Source organism: Rhineura floridana, chromosome 8, assembly GCF_030035675.1.
Source record: "Rhineura floridana isolate rRhiFlo1 chromosome 8, rRhiFlo1.hap2, whole genome shotgun sequence".
Classification (NCBI taxonomy): Eukaryota; Metazoa; Chordata; class Lepidosauria; order Squamata; family Rhineuridae; genus Rhineura; species Rhineura floridana.
In genome coordinates this window covers 112021666-112043811 of record NC_084487.1, presented here as the reverse complement: position 1 = coordinate 112043811, position 22146 = coordinate 112021666, and the positions used below count along the sequence as shown (strand labels likewise).

Here is a 22146-nt window from a genome sequence, read left to right as displayed (position 1 = left end):
GCCTTCCATAAAATATCAATACTCTGGAGGAAGTAAACATGTAAAATTGGGGGCAGGGCCACAAGGAAACAGCAACACTAATCCTTCCCAGAGGAACACCTACTTGTGTGAATGGCAAACAGCGGATTGGAAGCTACTATTGAGTAAGAAATGTGGACCCTGAAAACCTATTACAATGGTAAAAGTAGCATCTTTAGTATGACTAAAGACTCCTGCATGGATAAGCCCTCAATCTTACTGTGGTAATACAAAAAAATTGCTGACCCATTTGTATTCCTTACTGTTTACTGTAACCAAAACATCCTTGAAACACATGTAAATGATGGTTGGAAAAATAAGTGATAATGATGAGTAAAAAATCCTAGCTTCTGTCACTGAAATGACAAAATAGTAAATTTATCTTGCCTGCATTTTTAAAAATTAAGAACTCTAGTGAAAAGTATAGAGAACTGCCTTATCCTCAGTCACTCCACTGCTTCACACAGTAACCTTGCTATGCCTTTAATTTCAGCTTCAACTATTGATCAATTAATTATGAGAGAGAATTCACTATACTGTATTTGGAGAGAGTGGAGCTTGACTGATTTAGGTTACTATCTTATTAACTCAATGGGGCTGACTTCTGAATAAATTTGCATAGGATTATGCTTCAAAGCAGTTGCTCTCATGACTGACATCTCCTTTGCCAACACACCTGAAGCAAGCAAGGCATTAACAGTTGATTTCTTCCCTTTGCTCCCAAGTAAATCATCTCATGAGTGAGGTATTATAGATGAGGGACTTTTGAAAAGGTGATGCTCCTGTGGGAAGGAGGCAGCAAAAACCTCAAATACCCCCTTCATCTAGGGGAAGAGCAGAGATAAATGGAGTGTGTGGTGGAAGAGAGGCTCCCAGAACTCCTTCAGACCTCACTGTACCAATTCTCCTCTTGAGGAAACAGTTAAAGGATCAGGTTACAGGATAGACTGGTGTGTGCCTGAAGTTTTTTTTGAGCAAGGATAGAATTGAACCATCCAGTAGTGCAAAAAGCAAGCCCCCTTTCCTCTTTGATCCTCCTTAGAACTCCTTGCCTCCCTCCTTCAGAAGACAGGAAAAGTAAACTGCAAAAGAGGAGCTGCATTGTGGGGCAGGATGAGTAAATGCATACTTGAGGCTCTTTTTGCAGCAGTGGCTTAGTTGACATCATTTGATGGAGGGAGTCCAGAAGGGAACAGCAAAAGGTGTTCCCACACACATCCGTTTGCCTAGAAACAAGCCCTGTTGGGCCCAGTGAGGCTTACTACCAACTCTCCCAAGTAAAGAGGTGGCTGTGCGCTGCCATGTGGGCCTTTTCCTGGCCTTTCACTCATATCTCTTCAGCTGAGTAGAGATGCAGCTGCATGCTGCCATGTGGGCCCTTTCCTGACTGCCCATTTCCTCCTTCCGCCCCCATTCTCAAGTAAAGAGGTGAAGTCATTGCAGCCATATGGTGGCCTTTTCCGGCCTCTCATCCCTTCTGGCAACTGCAAGGCCTCACTATTAATGGCTAACAAAGTCCTCCTCCTTTCCACGTTTTCTCCAAGCAACACATGTAAGCACTGCTGCAAGTAAAAACTCCCCCTTGCTTACTCCTTTCACACTTTCAACCTGCCACCTCTCCTCTATCTGGAATTGAAGTTAGCATGTATGCAATGCGCCAGTCCCAATGCTCTCTGCCTCCTAGTGCTCCTCCCCTGCCTCACAGCTAATAAGTAGCTTTGAGGTTTGCTTGCACAGTAGCTGCATACTCCTCTCCCCACTCTTACACTGCTGATGATTGCTGTGTTTCTACCCAGCAATCTTTGCCTGCAGCCCTGGCTAGCACAGCTGACTCAGCGGCAGCAATGGTGTCTATCCCCTCACTGAGACTTGGGGCTCCGCACAAAAGATTTCAGGCTCAGACGCCATGCCTTCCCCCTGGCATCCTTCTCCGAACAGCCTAGAAAGTAGCATTTGAGGATGGATGGGGAAGAGAAAATTGGTAAAAAACTCCTCTCTGACTTTATCCTCTGCTGGATCAAAGCTCTTTCCATGGAGCAAAGGGATTCTTGGGATCCAAACTTTTGTCATCAGTTTCATTAACCTTAATCCCTCAGATATATTGGAAATATAAATTTCAATGAATTGCAGTAAGAATATTAGAGAGCCAAGCCTAAATTAGTTTATATCTTGTTTAATAGTACTTTTGAGAGTTTCTGTATATGTCCAAATTACATGTTTGAATCCAGAGGCTATAGAAAAGTATTTGGGGGCAACATATTCTAACCAAAGCATTCATTATCATTCGATACACAATTGTTCTCTAACAGTATTATTAAATTTGAAGAACAATGAGTTAATTTAACAAGGGAAATCATAATTACTTTCTTTTTCTTAAATTCATTTTTTAAAAAATTGGTGTTAAATCTTGGTTTCAAACACCTGTACTTACATTACTCCATACTGAACCCATTTGGGTCATTGCCTTCCAGGTTCGGCTAACTTGAGCACATCTTGCCAAGTCAATTAAAGTTAAATAATAGAATATCTAAGTTCAAAACACAGAAACACATTAACACAAAAAGCATTAGTTATGCAGTAAAATTTGTCCATAGTCAGGTTTTAGATTTCTCTTGGTTAAAAAGCATAGCCTTCCCACACCAATGATTCTTTTGTACCTTACTTTGCAACATACTATTAGACAGCTATGCAAGCATGCTATAGAAATATCAGCCTAAGCAGTATAAGAAACTAGCCCAGTGTTGTTGGACTTTATTTTGTTTTCCTTGCTGATTCTATATAATGAATACCTTCTTAAATGTAATGATGTCTTTGACTGTATTTGAAATGTTATATTCTTACCAACAAGCGCACTGCTTGCTAAAGCTGTAGATTTCAGGAGTAAAGCTAGAGGGGAATATGCTTTTTACTCAAAAGTCTAATACAATAACATAAGCTGAAATATTGCAATTCAGAGAGCAAAAGCTAATACATGAGTTAAAATATCTCTCCAATAGCCTTTTTAATTCTGGAACTGTCTCCTCCAGGTTGTTCAAGTACATCATAATATTGTCTGATGGTGTGTGTGTAGGGGGACCCCATTCACTTCCATTCCTTTGATTTGTTGGATTATCATGACAGCTAGGGCTCATCTACACAGAGGTTTTGTGTGTGTTTGGTGCTCCTTTCATCCCCTTTTAATTTGCATGGTTCCCATGACATTACTGGCAAACAGAAGCTATCACACAGTTTTCCCCTTGTAAATCTGTATTAACCCAATCCTCTGATAATACGAAAAGGGAACAAAAAAAGTCCTCACTCCATATCTCTAGTGCTTGCAGATGCTTTGCTCCAATGCTTTTAGATGGGTGTGTCAATCATTCCCCTCTCCATGCCCACTTCCTCCTTCTCCCTTCTTTCATTTCATTTCCTGTGGGCTGACAAATAACTTTCAGCTGCTCTGTCCCATTCTGCAAGCCTTTTTTAAGTTGCTGTAAACAATGCCCAGACAAAGATTTGTATTTCAGCTGTATTGTACCAGTAAAAATACAAATAACCACACTTCCGGGTTGTTGTTGTTTTTAATGAAGCTAACTGGTAGAACAAGCTGAGCATGCCGGAGGGAGCCGAAATGTTAAATTAAAGAGTGTGGTCATCAGAAAGCTGCATGATTGATCCTCCCCTTCAGTCTAAATAGAAAACACTGTGTTTGCGGCTGGCATTGAGCCCTCATTGTGGATGGTGCAAATAGAAAACAAGAGGTAAAAACTGTGTCTTTAGTACAAAGTAATGCTCCCATGTGGATAAGCCCCTAGTGTCTCTCTTATCACCACAAATAATAGAGGGGCTAGAGAGCAGCCCTGTCTGGTGTCTCTGTTTAGCTGAGACTTCTTCGAATCCAGCCCATTTGTGTAGATGAGTGCCTTTGTAGACATGTAGAGTTGCAATATTACATCCCATAGATGAGAGCAGCCAACTTGTGAGTGCTTTCAGAGCCCCAATCCTCCATCTTTCTTTCAGACATGTTTTGGTGAGACCATGGCTCCTAGCATAGGAGGATTGGGTCTCTTGTTATCATCAAAGTCTCCTTGGGGTTACTGTGCAATTTCCCCCCCCTTCCCTCCACCCGCAATACCTGTTTCTATAAGGTGTTTACTTCCTTGGCTTGCTGCTGGGCTGTAGTAACCCAGAAACCATTCCCTAACAGTTCCTGCTACCTCTCCCAAGCTGAGGCAATACTTCTATTTCTAAGTATTCTTTCCATTCAAATATATGATATGATACTTCTGTGACTGCCCTCTCCTCCCCAACTTCTCTCCTTTTTAATAGTAGTATGCTGAGAAGGAGAAGCATATTCCACAAAGTATGAGGCTTCATGGAGGCAAGGTGCAGTTGCACCAAGCCTCTGACATGCCCAAGATGTAGCCACCCTCTTGTAAGCATTTTTTCTCAAAGCCTAATTTGGAGAGGAGTGCCTCAATGAAATGCCATTCTACCCCATCAAATGCTTTGTAAACATCCAGGGACTACCTGGACTGTTAGTAATGCTACAAATGTTGTACAATATTCAGAATTTCCCATGCACAGGATCAGTCAGTGGGTGACTCAGAATGTAAGCCTATACTAGGTGCTCAAGCCAGTGCTGAACTCACCTCTTTACTAAAATCACCACTCCCATCCAATCTGCTGTGTATTACCTCAATGAAGTCCAATATTATCACTCCTGCCTAGAAGGACTCTAGCTTTGACAGTGCTTGCTCCAGAAACACTTACTGTACCATATTAGGACAATAGTCTGAGCTGATTTCATTAGAGCACCCCACACTTTACTCTTTATGAAACCTTTACTACATTCCTTACTACAAATAGACATTATCTGCAATTATGATAGCCATTCCCCAGAATAATGGAGAGCCTGCTGCTTCATAGCGCTTTGCAATCCATGCAGGTGGCCCCTGCTGTCATAGCCCTACTCAATTTTGCCTTCAGGTTTCCCCCTTTTGCCATTGTTGACACATCTGAGCCTTCAGGGGAATTTGAATTGTCAGAAAACCATGAGACTCCAAAATCGAGGGATGAATGGATACCCTGATACTCTCCAGTTCAGCTGATTTGTATGTAAAGCTCTTGATTTAAGCTGTTACACAGACAGTTTTAGTAAACCAGGTCAGACACAGCTCAATCAGCTTGAACTACCATTGTCTTCGGTGGCAAGCAACACTCTCATTATGATTCATTTTTCAACTATTCAGTTCTAAGGTAAGGGATCAGACCTCAAAGTAGGATCAGAACTGCTGCAGAACAATACCTCTTAAACCCATCCCAGACAGGCAGTCCAGAAGACTATGATCAGTTGGGTGAAAGCCACTAAAAGGTGCCCAGAGCTAATAAGGGCAGAGTGCCTGTCCAGTTCCCTGAAAAGGCATACACCAGGGTGACTAAGTCTGTTTCAAAGGATCAAGATTACCAGCAACTTCCAGGAAAACCTGTTGGAAGGAGTCTTGGGGGTCACCTAGACCAGCCCCCTGCTTAGCACAGAATCTGCAATGCAGGAAGCAACTACAGCATCCCTGACAATGGCTATCCAGCACTTTGCTTAAAAACCTCCTGTGTAGGAGAGCTCACCATCTCCTAAGGCAGTCTGTTCCACTGTCATACAGCTCTCCTAATAGTTAGCTGAAATCTGCCTTCCTGTAATTTCCACCCATTGGTTCCAGACCTGCCCTCTAGAGCAACAGAGAACAAGTTTGCTTCATCTTTTTTGCAACAGCCCTTCAGTTATTTGAACACCATTATCATGTCGTCCCCCCTTAATCTTCTCTTCTCCACGCTAAACATGATTTCCAGAACCCCTCCACCATCTTTGTCATCTACATCTGGATACATGTTAGTTTGTCAATTACTTTCATAAACTGTGGCACCCAAAACTGGGCACAATATTCTAGATGCTGCCACACCAGTAGAGCAGAGTTGAATTATTGCTCCTTCCTTGAGTTGACCGATTGATCTGGACACTGCTTTTTTTATACAGCCTAAGCTTCATCAGCTTTTTAAGTATCCATACGATACTGCTAGCTCATGTTCAGTTTATGATCCATGGTTCAAACAATCCTAACTCCCTATCTGCTGTGCTAGATGAGTTTATGATGCAGTGGAGGTATCCCTTCAAAAGTGTGGGTGGATGGAGATAGCCAGCACAAGCCCCTGAACTGAGGTGTTTTGGGAATGGGGAGGGGATGGGCTGGACTGGACAAGGATCCACCGGAACCTAAGATGGTCCAGCTACTGCTGATGGGCCCAATCTGGGACTTTCTGCAGTGCCAGCCTGCAGCTGGTGTGGCAAAAAATTGTATTTTTACTGTCCTCCTCCCTCCTTGCAAGCAGCTAAACTTTGCGTATGACTGTGGCTCTGCTGCTCCCAGCCAGGAGTTATGATTATAGCATAAGATAACCTCAGCATTTTAACATGTACTGCTGTCAAACCAAGTCTTCCCTATTCTGTACTTGTGATTTTGATTCTTTTTATCTAAATGCAGGACTTTACATTTCAATTTCATATTGGTGGTTTTGGCCCAGCATTCCAGCCTGTCAAGTTCACTTTGAATCTTGATTCTGTCTCCTATGGTGTTAGCTACCCCTCCATCTTCGTGACATCTACAGATTAAATAAGCATCCCCTTATCCCAAACAACCTCTGGAAGGTTCACCATCCCTGCACTACATGATAACCTAGCATTTGCACCATAGGCATTGTGTGGAAAAAAGATGATTGCTTGCCCCCATGGGCACATTAATGGTAACATTATCAGTGGGCACTCAGCTGAGTGACATGGCTTTACTTCTAAATTTAAATTTAAACATTTACTAACCTGGGCTAGTGCTCTTTCTGGCAGTTTTACAAAATGATCTTTGCCTGGTTTTAGGAGCAACGTTGGCACATAATCTTCATGTGAATGCCTTACAGAGTAATGTTTATCTTTATCAGAAGGATGTCTTTCATGTCCTTCAGCATGATGTCCTTCAACAACAATAAATTCCTCAGTCTCTTCTTCTGTATGCTGCTAAGGATACACATAAAGTACAACAAAGGTAACATTTTCTTTATTTTCTTTATTCAAACTACAGTCTGCTTTTGACAAATCGAATAAAGACCAAAGTACATGAGACTTTAAATGAATCTTTGCATATTTATGTGGATTTTTAAAAAATGCAAATTGCATCAGTTGAAGGAGGTGATAATGGACTCAGAGCAGGCCTGGAGAGGACATTTAACAATTTCCCCCCCTTCTGTGGTCCTTAGGAAAATCCATTTTCTGAAGGTGCCCCCGCACTGCTGCTTTGATCCCATTAGTAGTCACCCCCACTCCCAGCTGATGCAATTTACATTTTTGAAAACTTTCCAAACTATAGAATGCCAATGCAACTTACATTGGTTTAAGTTACATCCATTTAAATCCTTCTTATCCTAATGCTGTTCAGGAGCCTCTGGGAGGGGTTACAATCAGCTGAGCCAGGCCAAGTCCAGCAGAGGGAATCTCAGATCCCTTCTGTACATGTTTGTTTGCAGTAGCTGTTGTGTAAATTGTATAAATGTTAGCAGAGAATGGCAACGGTTTGAAATGCATATGTGCCAGTGTGTGCATTTACCTAAATAGCAGGCTTTTACCCTGCGTTGAGATCACTGAGACTTAAGACTTAGTAAAATAAGAAAAGCTACTTTATTTATAGAAATACATAGTAGATAGAAAGGCATACCTAGTTCTAACTAACTAACTAAGGGCTTATCCAAACGCAGCGGGATAATCCACGGTTTCCATATTCGGTTTGTCATCTGATAGTCCTCACTTTGCCTTTTAGTTCGCTCTTTCCCAATTTAAAAAAACACTTTTTTGCACCCGCACATGCAGTGGTAAGACCCCTACATTCTTTTTGCTTTTTCCAAGCTCCGCCTCTAAAACCTCCCCCTATCAACTTATTGGTCAGCAAAAAAATTACGTATGCTCCTCTCCCCCTTTGCAACGAAGCACAATATGGCTGTAAAGGAGTTCTCACCTCGGAAAGAAAGGCTGCTGGTCGGTTTCACGCCTGCCTTGTTTGTATTTGCGATATTATGCTTAAATGAATGTATGTTTTTCTGCCTTTATTGATATTTAAGGAGATACACACGCTGGCAATTGCACTTATTTCTCCAAAAAAGCAAGAAACGTGTCACCCCCCCTTCTCCCTTTCCTTCCCACAGAGAATGAAATTGACAAAGCTTTCCGGAGCAGGCGTGAAACCGACCAGCAGCTCTTTTCTTGTTTGTATTTGCGATATTACACTTAAACAAATGTATGCTTTTCTGATTTGAAGCAAAAACCCCAGCAAGTAGAATGAAATTGACAAAGCTTTCCAGAGGCAGGCTGAAACTGACCACCACCCTTTTCTCGCTTGCTGTGCATTGCAGACCTCACCCAGAGTGGCCGCCCAGTTTGCAGGCTGGCAAAAAATAAAATGCATCTCCGCAGTAGTTGCAGACCCCCCCAACACCCCACCATTGCAATGATTGGTTCAATTTTCCCGGGCTTATTCTCGCACATGCACAAAAGTGCAGATATGTGATTGGCTGGAATGAGGAGAAGGGGCAAGCGGAAACACCCAAGAACCGCCCATCAGCTGTAAAGTCCGCGGTATTGCATCCTAACTCCTGAAGGCACAGCGGATGATTCCCGATTTTAAACAGCAAATCGCATTTTTGCCGGTATTGCAAGGAGCAGACTTAACCCGCGAAAATGCGTAGCAGCGCGAGACGTCATTTGGATGACTGAAAAATAATGAACACACATAGTGGGCGTGTCACACATTTTGCAGTCATCTGAATGAGCCCTAAGTTGGAGGCGCAATGTCCAGGCTTGGGAGTTGCCCTCATGGCTCAGGAGAGAGAGAGCAGAGAGAAAGGTGTCTCCTCTCTCTCGGACAATCGAAGAAGAGAAGAAACAAAAAGGGTGGAAGGAGGAGGAACAGATAAGCTTCCCTAAGATGTATCAGTCTAACCACGGAAGGAAGTCAGAGCAGCACAGGTAAAGGTAATCAAGCCTATCCATCTGGGGGACCCTAACTCTATCTCCCTTCTGGAACATAAACAAAAGAACAAAACAGGAGTTGCTCCTGCTCCACTTCCAACAGTAGCAGCTGTACACCATTGGGACTGAAGAGGGAGGAGAGACAAACAGGGAAGGCTGCTGCTGCTGCTGCTGCTGCTGCTGCTGCTGCTGCTGCTGCTGCTGCTGCTGCTGCTGCTGCTGCTGCTGCTGCTGCTGCTGCTGCTGCTGCTGCTGCTGCTGCTGCTGCTGCTGCTGCTGCTGCTGCTGCTGCTGCTGCTGCTGCTGCTGCTGCTGCTGCTGCTGCTGCTGCTGCTGCTGCTGCTGCTGCTGCTGCTGCTGCTGCTGCTGCTGCTGCTGCTGCTGCTGCTGCTGCTGCTGCTGCTGCTGCTGCTGCTCCTCCTCCTCCTCCTCCTCCTCCTCCTCCCCCAACCCTAAAAAAGTACACAAGCCAAAATATTATTCCCAACAGCAAATCTATTGGGAATAAGCTTTGGGCTTGTGAACTCCTTTTCTTTCTTAAAGTCTCCAATTCTTCCTGCATCTCCCTTGTTTGTTTCCTCTCATCACTCTCCTCCACCTTCCAGCAATCAGTGAAAGGGCAGTCCTGGAGAGGATGCAGGAAATAATGGAAAGTTAATGGAGAGCAAGAAGATGCATCAGATGACACTGTGGGGTGGAAGCAGCTGGGAAGGTCTAGGAGATGCCAGGGGGCATGGGGAGCTTCATAGAAGAGGGCTAAGGACTTATAATGACCTGGAAGAGGGATTTCATATTTAGCCCTTCATGTCTCAGGATATAAGAGCTGAGGCAGTCAGATGGCAAAGGGAACTATCTACATGAGGTGAGTTTGGAGCCATGATGTGTTGGGTACTAAGCAGATTAGATTTGTTGCCTAGTAACCAACCTGCATTATTATATTTCCTATATGCCTGGCTGGTGCAGATTCCTCCTGCATATCTTTGTGGCAGAGAGCAGCTGAAACTCATGGAGAATGTAACTTTGGACCTACCACGAAGGTTCATTTTCTGCAGGGGATGGAAAGGATATTCAGATGGGTTCATTCCTAGTTGCTCCACTAGTCAGGATTATGCAAATTAATGGACTCTTACCTCAGTATGTGGGAGGATGATCCCTCTAGTTCAAGAGTAGCCAAGCTTAATTTACAAGAAAAAACCATACACAAAACATATGCTTAAGTCAGAGACAAAAAAAAGTTTAAAAGACAAAATACACTAGGACAACTTGGTCAAGAATAACAAATATGTATTCACGGAGAGAACAATAAAAAACCTAGACAGAGAGGTGAGTTATGTGGCTTCTACAAGAGAAAAAAATGACTGCCTCATGTCCTTGACCCCCCTGCTGGAAGGAACAAGACTTGATTGGTGGATTATCTAGATAATGGAATATATAGGCCTGCTGCAGCCGAAGGTGAGCAACCACTGCCACCATCAGTTTGGTAAAGATTCAAAGAGGTGGAGGGAGGTCAAATGGAAGGATTTGATATTGGAAGTGCTGGCCCTGATAGCAGAAGTGGAGATGTTGCAGATGAAAGGGATGAATTAGCATGTGGAAATATGTTTTGATCAGACCAGACAGGCAAGGAAATTCCCTACCCCCAGACGCTCCAAGATTGTACAAGGAGTCTCCATTCTGAACCTGTGCCTCCTGAGGTGCCAATTCACGCTCTTAAGTCCAAATGCCCTCCAGTCCCCCTTCTTTCTCTTGGGCACAATAAACAATATGGAGTAACTGCGGCAGCAATGCTGATTCAATGAACTGGTTTCACAACACTGATGTTCACAAGATGCTGGATGGCTATCAGAACTATATGATACTTTCTATCCTTCTTTGACCAGGAAACAGAGCTTGGAAGATTACTTTTAAAAAGTAGTAAATTACAGTTACAATTACATGGCCCAAAAAAGTAGTAATTACCCTTACAATTACAATTGCTCTGAAAGTAACTGAATACTTTACTTTTTCTCAAAAGTAATCACTACAATTACATTTTGGTTACTTTTTTAAAAAAAGCCTACAAGGTGCTGGCCTTGGCTGCTGCACATCTACGTAGCCTAAAACAACATTAAAAGTAAACACACACATACAGAAGTAGTAGAATAATTCTTTTTATCCATAAGATAGCAATGGTGGTCTCTCTGCTGGTAAGGGAGGGAGGGAGGGAGGGAGGCAGAGGCCACTACTCAGATCTTTGCACTTCAAACCAAGTGCAACCCCCCCACTCAACCAGCAAGCATAATCTCTCTCACTTAACCACCTCCCAGACCCTGCCCTGCCAACAACTAAGGGACACTCACCCAAGCAAATATTTTCCCCTGAGATGCAAAAAAGTTAAAATACTGCAAATGCAGCACTGTAGCCAGAGAGGGTGCTGGAGGCCACTTTGTGTGCCAAGTGCAAACACAGTATTCACGCACACACACAACACAAACGTTGTCATCTTTCACCTCCACAGTTCTTTATCTCCATTCTGCTGTTGCCTCCTTCTCCTCCTTTATCCATGTTCTTGCCCTCCGGCTCCTTTTTCCCTCCACTCCATTCTTCTCCACCACCGTCCATTTTTTTAAACAATTCCTTTCTCCACTCCACCCCGTCTCACTCTCCACCTCCTCCCTCATCGCCTCCTACCCACCCACAGAGCACGAGGGAAGAGCAATGCTGCACAGAAGCCCAAATTGAAGCACATTATTTTCATCCACAAATCAGAGGAGCAGAAGATTTCCCCTGTTTCCCCCCCCCAGTAATGCCCAAAAGTAATGCTGGAAACATTACAATTATTCCACAAAAGTAATAAAATTACTCCTAGTTCTATTACAATCAAAATGTAAAGGAATTACCCGCTCGTTCCTCAAAAAAGTAATGAATTACAAGTAATTCGTTACTTATAATGAATTACTTCCAAGCTCTGCCAGGGACAAATTACAAAGAGTTTCCATTAGGCCACACCTGGAGGGGGAATGGTTGATCTGCCGATCAGTTGCGAAATCTCTTTGAAGCTGAATTTTTTAAAAATGCACTCAAGCTGCTCCCACCAGGTTTTACAGTAAAAAGGGGTGGGACTTGACTAGTGTTGTGTGTTGCCATTTTATTTATTTAGTTATAAAAATATTTGTATAAATAATGGGGAATTTTATATATCCACACATATATAATCATAGATATTAAGAAGGCATTTGGTTTAGGATAATAAGGAATGAAGGCTTGAAGGCCTGTTGAGAACAGGCTCACAGAGAATCCTAAAATCTATAGAAAAAGCAGGAAAAGTGAACTTAGATTGAACTCTTGGGTTCTTGCCAAATCGGCCAGTGCATGACTGACAGAGATTAATTACCCTATTGTTTGGAATCAAAGAGCGTTTAACCTGTGACAAGCTATGATTTATAGAGATATTGTTATTCCTGGGAAACTGAATTTTAGTGATTCTTGGTTTCGTATGCTGTAAAGCCATAGTCCCATCTAGAGGAAAAAGCTTTACAGCATAATCAAAGGGTTTAATGAAGAGAAACAGTGAGATTTTACGATTTTAAAACAATCCAGTGTGTTATATTTACAACTTTATAAGTGTGTTTTTATAAAGAAAATGCTCTCTGGGGTGTGGCCTGCCTCCTCTATATCCCTGAGGCTGAAAGATACTAGTTAGCCAGAGTCACCAAGTCTGTTCCTTAGACTGTGTGGCTTCAAAATTAAGCTCAAGTGTTTAAATAATCCCCTCTCTTGAGTTATGTATTTTATAAGTAAGGAAAGGGGATTTCTGAGGACGTATAAGGACATAAGAACTCCTATGGCATAGGAGCAGAACTGGGGGGTGCTCATACATTCCCAAACTCCTGAGTTGAGACAAACTTAACTCAGGGAACTTGTCCAAAATATCTCCAGGTGTACCTGGGTCAGCCTGACTGATCAGGAACAATGACATATGGAATGTACTGGGTATGCTTGAAAGCATATTCACAATAGTAACTGTTCCAACTAGCCCCAAAATTCATTAGTCTTGAAGGACAGTAGGACAATGGGGATATTAACTAGATGGACAGAATTTTGGATTCAGCATGGAGTTACCTAATGCTTTCTGATTGGTTTGGAAACGATTGTAGAGAGGAGGAACTGTGATGTAGGGTGGGCAGGAACTCTTGAGATTGGTGAATCACTGTCACATGCTGTAACTGTACTCTATAAAAGAGCTTGCACACAGTGCCTCAGTGCAGTCCCTCCTGGATGTTCTTGGGAGGCTGACCCTGCATATGCTTGTAAGAATAAAGGCCTACCTTTTTGCTCCAAGCCTGTGTCTTCCAATTTATTCAAGGACCCCCAGCAAAAGATCCCAAGGAGAACATTTCTCCATCATACCACTATTTCGTTAAAAACATCAAAGCACTTTACAACACGTTACAACCAACCATAAAATAAAAAACATTAACAATACAATAAAAACAAAGGTCAACTGTTGCAAAAAATCATCTTCTTAATTGCCTGCATAAGCCTGGCAGAGCAGAGAGGTTTTCAGCAGGTGCTTAAAAATTAAAAACAGAAGGCGCCTGCTGAATCTCTGTTAGCAGAGGCATTGCAGAGAACTGAGCTGATGACACTGAAGGCTCAATTTCATGTTGATGTTAAATGAGCCTCACCAACTCGGGGGACAACAAAAGCCACTCCTGCAGATGATCTTAGTGATTCAACTGAGATATAAAGGTTTAGGTGGTCTCTAAGATATCCTGGACCTAAGCTGTTCAGGGCTTTGTAAATTAATACAAGGACCTTGAACCTGGCTCAGTAGAGGATGGGCAGTCAGTGCAGATGTTTTAAAAGTAGTGTCACATGTTATCAGAAAAAAGAGGTAGAAACACACTGGAACCAGCAGAACAGTGAGTATGTTTCTACCCTAAGTCCTAATGATCTGTAGTCGATTCCCACCATTAGGGAAAAATTCTGCCGGACTCTCTCTACTAGTCCTAGAACTGTAAAAACAATCTACTAAATACTGTAATTTTTGTATTACACTGTACTGGCTATATTGTTTATTGTATTTTATCATGTTTTATTGTAAGCCGCCTAGAGTGGCCATTGGCTAGATAGGCGGCCTATAAATTAAAGTATTATTATTATTATTATTATTACTGGTAAATCCTGTGATAACAGAGGCAGGATTGAGATTGATGGTTGCCTCCTCACTGCTGTTGGCCTGAGACTCAAGAAGAGGAGGAAAACTGTGCCTGCTGTTGCATGGGCTGGAACACCCCCCCTAAACTGGTATATCTTACCTCTGTTGTCTCTGGACCCATAAACTGTTTGGTTTAAATGAAATAGGAACAGTTTGTAGTCCTATTTCTTAGCAAAGTATATATGCAACAGCGGAATTAAGAATAACCAGTCCCACCTTCCTCTCTCATGCACTCTAGTTAAATTGAAATAAACCACAGTCTTCTTGGGTAAAAAGTATAAAGAATGTTTACTGTCCAGTTTTGAGCGGGATCCATGAGACGGAGATGCGGGTGCAATTAAATCGTGTTTTATTAAAGTAATGGATACATTAAAAGCAGTGCGCTTCATAGAAACCCCTAAGCTATTTCAATAGAATTTCCTAACTGCACTCTAGGCATGCTCTGCAGCGTTGAAAGAAAGTTGACTCAGCAGCTCCAACCCGAAAGTGGCAGGCTTAAATAGGCAGGGTCTTGGAGCGTACTCTCTGGCTCTTGCGCAATTCTTGCCTTTGGCCTGTCCGTTTCTCCCTGAATCGAGAGCATGGTGAAGGTGGGCGTGTTTCCAACACCTCGTCCGAAGGAACCTGCTCCTTAGCCAGAGATTCAAGGTCAGGTGGCAGCGACGTGTTGGACTCATCCCGTGAGCCACTGGGTAAAGGGGGAGTTAATGCCCGCTCTGGCTCATCGTCCAGCTGCTCCTCTGACATGTCTGGGGGTGGGGCGCTCCCCAGCTGGGACAGTGCCGTCTGTGGGAACTGGCCTGAAATCCTCCTTCCTCGTTCAAGATCTTGCGGAGGCTCAACAACTCCTGGGCCATCCTCGCCCTCTGACAGCTGAGAAGCCTGAAACTCATACCCCTCTCTCCAGGCCCTCGCAAGAGGGTTGGGGCTCAACATTTACTCACAACCTTTCATATGTTCAGGAAACATAGGCTCTAGCTTGGATAGAAAAATAGAAGTCTTAGTCCATAGTGAGGATCACATTGGAAGAGAAGCTTGTGTATGCTTCTCACTCCCTCAAGCTTAATGGAGAATATGCAAAGAGATCAATAATCCCTTGACAAAAGAAAGAGGAAGAGAAGCAGGTAACCTACCCTTTAGGAAGTTATATCATGGTAAACAAGCATAGAGATGTCCTCCAATTCTATCAAAGGGGGCAGCATGCAAGCTTGCTTAAACCCAACACTTCTCCTCAAGTAAGAACTCAAGAGTCCCATCTTGACCCAAAGTCTCTTGAAACAGTCTCTTGGCAATGGTTTCATCAAGATGTCCGCTGTCATCTCTGTAGTTGGACAGTAGTTCATCTTGATGAATCCTTTTTCTGTCAGTTCATGCACTATACAGTACTTGATCCCTATATGCTTAGTGCGTGGTGTGATTCTCTCAGTCTGAGAAAGTCTAATACAACTCTGGTTGTCTTCAATCATCTGAATTGGCCTTTGTCCTCTTATTCCAAAGTCTTTTAGTAATCTGTTAAACCAAGTGGCTCTTTGTATGCTTCTGCAGCAGCTATGTATTCAGATTCTGCAGAAGAAAATGCTATTATATCTTGCTTGTGACTAGCCCAGGAGCCCAGGTTCATCTCTGTAGTCCATGGCGCGTTCATGTAATCGTTGCAATGCATATGTATGGCTATTTTTATGTATACTTGCCTTTAAGATGTTAAGATTTGCAAATGAAAGCTTATAATGTTGTTTTTCTCAACTTTGAGCACCTGCAAGAAGTTCAGCTTGTTAGAGATTGGGGTCAAGTAACGGTAAACAATCTACACCCAGCTGTGTCTTATCTAGAAGGCTAATGGATTGGGGAAAGAACCATTTCATGTACCCTCAAGGATAGTAGCCTTGAAGCTGGTCTAGATAGCTCTAATGAGCTGCACATGTTAAGGAACAGTAGCACACATAGAGAGGAGCATAAAGAGGTCAAGATGGCCTGTTTACACCAGAACAGTGTCCTCTCATGTAGACAGGGCAATCCATCAAGTGCCTTGACACCCTAGATCAAGAGACTGTGATACTTCAAAGATAGTAAGATGGTAGCATAAACTCTATTAATCATAGAATGGCTTTGATGCTTAGGTTGATATAGCATAATTAATCATGTATTCTGTCAAGATGTGATGATTTGATGTAAGATACAGCTAATGATACATTATAGAATCATAGAATCATAGAGTTGGAAGGGGACTTGTAGGCCATCAAGTCCAACCTGCTCACAGCAGGAAATCCACAGCTAAAGCATCTCCCGCAGATAGCTGTCCAGCCTCTGCTTGAAGACATCCAGCGAAGGGGATCCCACCACCTCCCTAGGCAATCGGTTCCATTGCCAAACTGCCCTTACTGTCAAAAAGTTCCTTCTAATGTCCAATCTGAATCTACACTCCTGCAACTTAAAACCATTAGACCTAGTCCTACCCTCTGGGGCAGCAGAGAACAAATCTGTACCCTCCTCTATGTGACAGCCCTTCAGGTACTTAAAGAGTGCAATCATGTCACCCCTCAGCCTTCTCTTCACCAGACTGAACATGCCAAGTTCCTTCAACCTTTCCTCATAAGACTTGTTCTCCATACCGGCTATCATCCTCGTCGCCCTCTTCTGAACCCGCTCTAACTTGTCTATATCTTTCTTAAAACGAGGCGCCCAGAACTGAACGCAGTATTCCAGATGAGGCCTGACTAATGCAGAATATAGTGGGACTATTACTTCCCTCGACCTGGAAACTATAGCTCTGTTTATGCAGCCCAAAACCGCGTTTGCCTTTTTTGCCGCAGCATCACACTGCTGGGTCATGTTCAACTTGCGATCCACTACAATTCCAAGGTCCTTCTCACACGCACTACTGCTAAGCCGGGTATTTCCCATCCTGTACCCGTGCATTTTGTTTTTGTGGCCTAAATGCAGAATCTTGCATTTGTCTTTATTGAATTTCATTTTATTAATTTCAGCCCAATTTTCTAGTCTATCCAGGTCCCTTTGGATTTTATTCCTGTCTTCCATTGTGTTAGCTATCCCTGCCAGTTTCGTATCATCCGCAAACTTCATAAGGCTTCCCTCCACCCCATCATCTAAGTCATTGATAAAAATGTTGAAGAGTATCGGCCCCAGGACAGAACCCTGTGGCACTCCACTCGAAACCTCCTTCCAGTCCAAAGCAGAGCCACCGACGACCACTTTTTGAGTACGGTTTTCCAACCAGTTGTGAATCCACCTGACAGTATTTCCATCTAGTCCGCATTTGACCAGTTTGCTAATCAAAAGGTCGTGGGGGACTTTGTCAAACGCTTTGCTGAAATCTAGATAGATGACATCTACAGCATTTCCACCATCTACTAAGCTAGTGACCCGATCAAAAAAAGAGATGAGATTAGTTTGACAGGATTTTTTCTTGACAAACCCATGCTGGCTCCTACTAATCACAGCATTGTCATCTAGATAGTTGCCAATGGACTCCTTTATTATCTGTTCTAATATCTTTCCCGGTATTGAAGTCAGACTGACCGGTCTGTAATTCCCCGGATCTTCTTTTTTACCCTTTTTAAAGAACGGGACCACGTTTGCCCATCTCCAATGCTCCGGCACCTCTCCCGTTCTCCAGGATTTCTCAAAGATGATGGCAAGAGGTTCCGAGAGTACATCAGCAAGTTCCTTCAATACTCTGGGATGCAGTTCATCAGGCCCTGGAGATTTGAACTCATTTAGGTTAACTAGGTATTTCCTGACTATCTCCTTATCAATCTTGAACTGCAATCCCGACCCCTTACTGAGATTGCTACCGATGCAAGGTTGCACACTGTTCCGTTTTTGGGAGAAAACGGAGGCAAAATAGGCATTGAGCAGTTCTGCTTTTTCCTTGTTATCTGTCAACATTTTGCCATCCTCACTGAGCAGCAGTCCCACCGTTTCCTTGGTCTTTCTCTTGCTTCGAACATATCTGAAAAACCCCTTTTTGTTGTTCCTTGCTTCCCTTGCCAGCCTCAGCTCATTCTGGGTTTTAGCTTTCCTTACGCTATTCCTGCAAGCCCGAGCCGCTTGTCGGTACTCTTCCTTGGTGATGCGTCCTTCCTTCCATTCTTTATACATGCTCTTTTTTATTTTTACCTCCTCCACCAGTCTTCCGTGTAGCCACACTGGCTTTTTCCGATGTCTTCCGTTTTTCTTCCTCTTTGGAATTGTTTGCGATTGCGCTTTTTGTAATACCTTCTTCATGAACTCCCATGCTTCTTGGGCTCCTTTTTTCTTTAGTCTGTCTAGCCACGGGATCCTACCCATCATTTCCCTGAGCTTGCTAAAATCGGCTTTCCTGAAATCCAAGGTCCATATTCTGTCACCACTGTGCCTTGCCAAGATTTTCCCTATAAAAGGCACCCGTGTAGCCCAGCTCGGGGTTCAGACTTCAACGTCTCTGCGAGGGACCTTGACAGTCTGATCCACCAGGTAGGCATGCCTGTTATATACCCAATAAACGTCTCCTTTGTGAGTAAACTTTGAATCTGTCTCATTGATTCCTTGGTACCAAACTTAAATTTGAAACAGCCCAGCGCCCGGGCAATACAATCTAAATACGTAAACAGGAAGCCACTAGTTGATTTGGAGTCTGAAGTGTCTCCAGCCCAGTCTGCATCAGTGTAACATACAAGTTTGGGATCACTATTAGCTGGCAATCTCAGCTTAAAGTCCATAGTCCCTTTCAAGTATCTAGCCACCCTTTTGACAGCAGTCCAGTCCTTTTGTGTGGGTGTGCTAGTTTTCCTACATAAAATCCCTACTGTACTTGCTATGTCAGGCCTAGTGTTGGTGGTTAAGTACAGAAGCTTCCCTATTGCTGTTCTGTACTGGTTGTTATTTAGTAAAGGTTCACCTACATCATTGTCTTTAAGAAAGTCTGTCGCCATGGGCGTTGCTACAGGATAGGCATCTTTGAGTTCGAGAGTCTCAAAAAGATCAACAGCCTTTTGCCTTTGGTTGAGAAGGTAGGAGCCATTTCTTTCCCTTTCAACTGGAATGCCTAGGTAGTATGTTGCAGTGCCTAATTCTTTAATCTCAACTTCCTTGTTTAAATGATGTACAATTTCTGTGTAGTCTTGATCTCATTGAGTTGCCACAATCAAGTCATCAACATAAATCAGGATATTAGTCAAATGTCCATCTTTGCTTCTGGTGTACAGGCATTGATCTACCTCACCTTGCTTGAAGTCTTGCTCCTTGAGCATTTTATCCAGTTTCTCATTCCAGGCTCTTGCAGCTTCTTTGAGTCCATTCAAGCCCTTTTTAAGTTTACATACAAGATGTGCTTGCTTCTGGTTCACGAAACCTGGGGGTTGCTGTTATTTCTCCATGCAGAAAGGCAGTCTTCACATTGAGGTGTCTGACGTGCATCTGTTTGGAGGCTGCCACGCTTAGTAGCATTCTTATTGAGCTGTGTTTGACAACAGGAGCAAAAATAGCATCATAGTCCTCTCTGTATTTCTGCAGGAAACCTTTGGCAACTAGTCTTGCCTTGTAGAGTTCAATTTCTTCTCCAGCATCTTGCTTCACTTTGAACACCCATCTGCACCCTATGGCTTTCTTGCTTGGCAGAAGCTCTGTCAGGGTCCACGTCTTATTCTTGTGCAGTGCATCCATCTCCACTGAGCGGCCTCAGATGCTGATATCTGCTTAATCTCCTTCCAAGTTGATGGTTCAATAGGTAGCACCGGCTGTGCGAGGTAGGACAGGCGTGAAGGTGGTACACCCTTGCTGGTTCGTGATGGGCATCTAGGAGACTGTTCTGGGATCTGGTCTGGTTCTGCAGCATATTCCAGCTCAGTCATCTCGACATCCTCATCTGCGTCTGTACTGCTCTCAGCCTCAGCCTCATTTTCTACAGTCTCTACCTCTTCCTCTTGCTCAAGGCTTGGGTCAGGTTGTGCAAATGTCTGTGGTATCACTGGTGTCCCATATGTGGGTACTAATAATAATAATAATAATAATAATAATAATAATTTAATTTTTTAGGCCGCCTATCTGGCCGAAGCCACTCTAGGCGGCGTACATATTAAATTCAATAAAATACAAAATACAGTAAATACAATAAATGCAATAAAATACAAATAATCAACAGTGACAGAATAGCAGCAATTGTAATACCTAGCAACGGGCATTGAGTATATAATTAGCCCATCCCGATAGTACCAAAGGCCTGACCAAACAGCCAAGTTTTTAATGCTCGGCGGAAGGTATCCAGGGAAGGGGCATGTCGAAGATCAAACGGGAGGGAATTCCAGAGAGTGGGGGCTGCCACCGAAAAAGCCCTCTCTCTAGTCCCCACCAACCTAGCCACTTTTGTTGGTGGGATTGAGAGAAGGCCCTGCGTGGCGGATCTTGTCGGGCAGCATAGTTGGTGACGCTGGAAGTGCTCCTTCAGATAAACCGGGCCGAAACCGTATAGGGATTTAAAGGTTAACACCAACACCTTGAATTGGGCCCGGAAAACTACTGGAAGCCAGTGTAGATTAAATAATACTGGTGTAATATGATCACGGCGACGGCTGTTTGTAAGTAAACGAGCCGCCGCATTCTGTACCAGTTGAAGTTTCCGGACCGTTTTCAAGGGGAACCCCACGTAGAGCGTGGCATATCTATGAGGGATTGGACGTGGTGTCCTTGCTGTTCTGAGAAATCTAGCACAGTCCCTCTTTTGTCAGCTCTGCGTTGCTCATCAAAGTAGACAACATGTCTCATGCTGACTTCACCGGTTCTCAGGTTCATAACTCTGTAGCCTTTGCTACCAGGAACATAGCCAATTAAAACAGTCTGTTCTGTCCTGGCATCTAGCTTCTGCCTCTTTTGTTTTGCTATGTAAGTAAAAGTGATGCTTCCAAACACTTGAATATGTCCCAGGTTTGGAATTATGCCATGCCATAACTGAAATGGTGTGTGTGTGGTGCCCTTGGTTGACAATCTGTTCTGGATATACGTTGCAGTAACTATTGCATCACTCCAAAGTCTACTGGGTAGATCAGAGTCAGCCAGCATGCATTTAGTCATTTCCAGAAGAGATCTAAATTTCCTTACAGAAATCCCATTCTGCTCTGGAATATGACTGACAGTCCTCTTGTGCAAAATTGCCTTGTTCCTCCAGGAAATTCTGTGTTTGGTGCGATATAAACTCACCACCATTATCTGTTTGTAGAGCTTTTGGTTTTCTATCAAACTTCATGCTCACCATTGAGATGTATTTCTTTAGCATCTCATGTGTTTCGTTCTTCTCCTTTAGTAGATAGGTGACACAGTACCTTGAAAAATCATCCACAAAGATTAGAACATATCTATTCTTCCCAAGTGAGGGTACATTAAATGGTCCACAGAGGTCACTGTGTATAAGATCTAGCACCTTGGTGGTTCTCTTTTCTGTTTTGGGGGGAAATGAAGGCCTAATTGCCTTTTCTTCAATACAGTTTACACACCTTTTTGTGCTATCATGGTGCTCTTGGTTTACCTTGATACCTGTTGCAAGGTTCTTTTTTTGTAGTTGCAGGATTGCCTTTGGATTGTGATGTCCCAGCTGCTGGTGCCACAGCTCCAAGCTGGTCTCATCCTTATTCACTATGGCTGCATTTGCTTGTTCAGCTGAAAGACTCGGTTCATAAACACCATCATTTTCAACAGCTTGTGCAAACAAAATATTATCTTTGGTTACTGTATACTTTCCATCCTGGAAATGTATTGAAAATCCTTTCTTATCTAATGCAGAAACACTTAGCATGTTGCAACTCAATTCAGGTGCAAATAAAACATGATCTGCTATGTTTCCCATGGTTTTATGAGGTAATTTGTATTTTAGAACAACACTGCCAGCTCCATGAATCTC

The 22146-nt window shown here is 43.2% G+C and overlaps 1 protein-coding gene across 2 annotated transcripts in view; it reads right to left on the bottom strand.

Annotated features, from left to right (window-relative positions):
- FBXL13 (F-box and leucine rich repeat protein 13) overlaps positions 1-22146 on the bottom strand; it is a 177871-nt gene that overhangs the window by 112336 nt on the left and 43389 nt on the right. For both annotated transcript variants that reach the window (XM_061582083.1, XM_061582084.1), the window contains 2 exons: positions 6866-7057; positions 2450-2545 (listed from right to left, as the gene is read on the bottom strand). In XM_061582083.1, coding sequence (XP_061438067.1) covers positions 2450-2545; positions 6866-7057 — 288 coding nt within the window. The remainder of the gene's footprint in view (positions 1-2449; positions 2546-6865; positions 7058-22146) is intronic.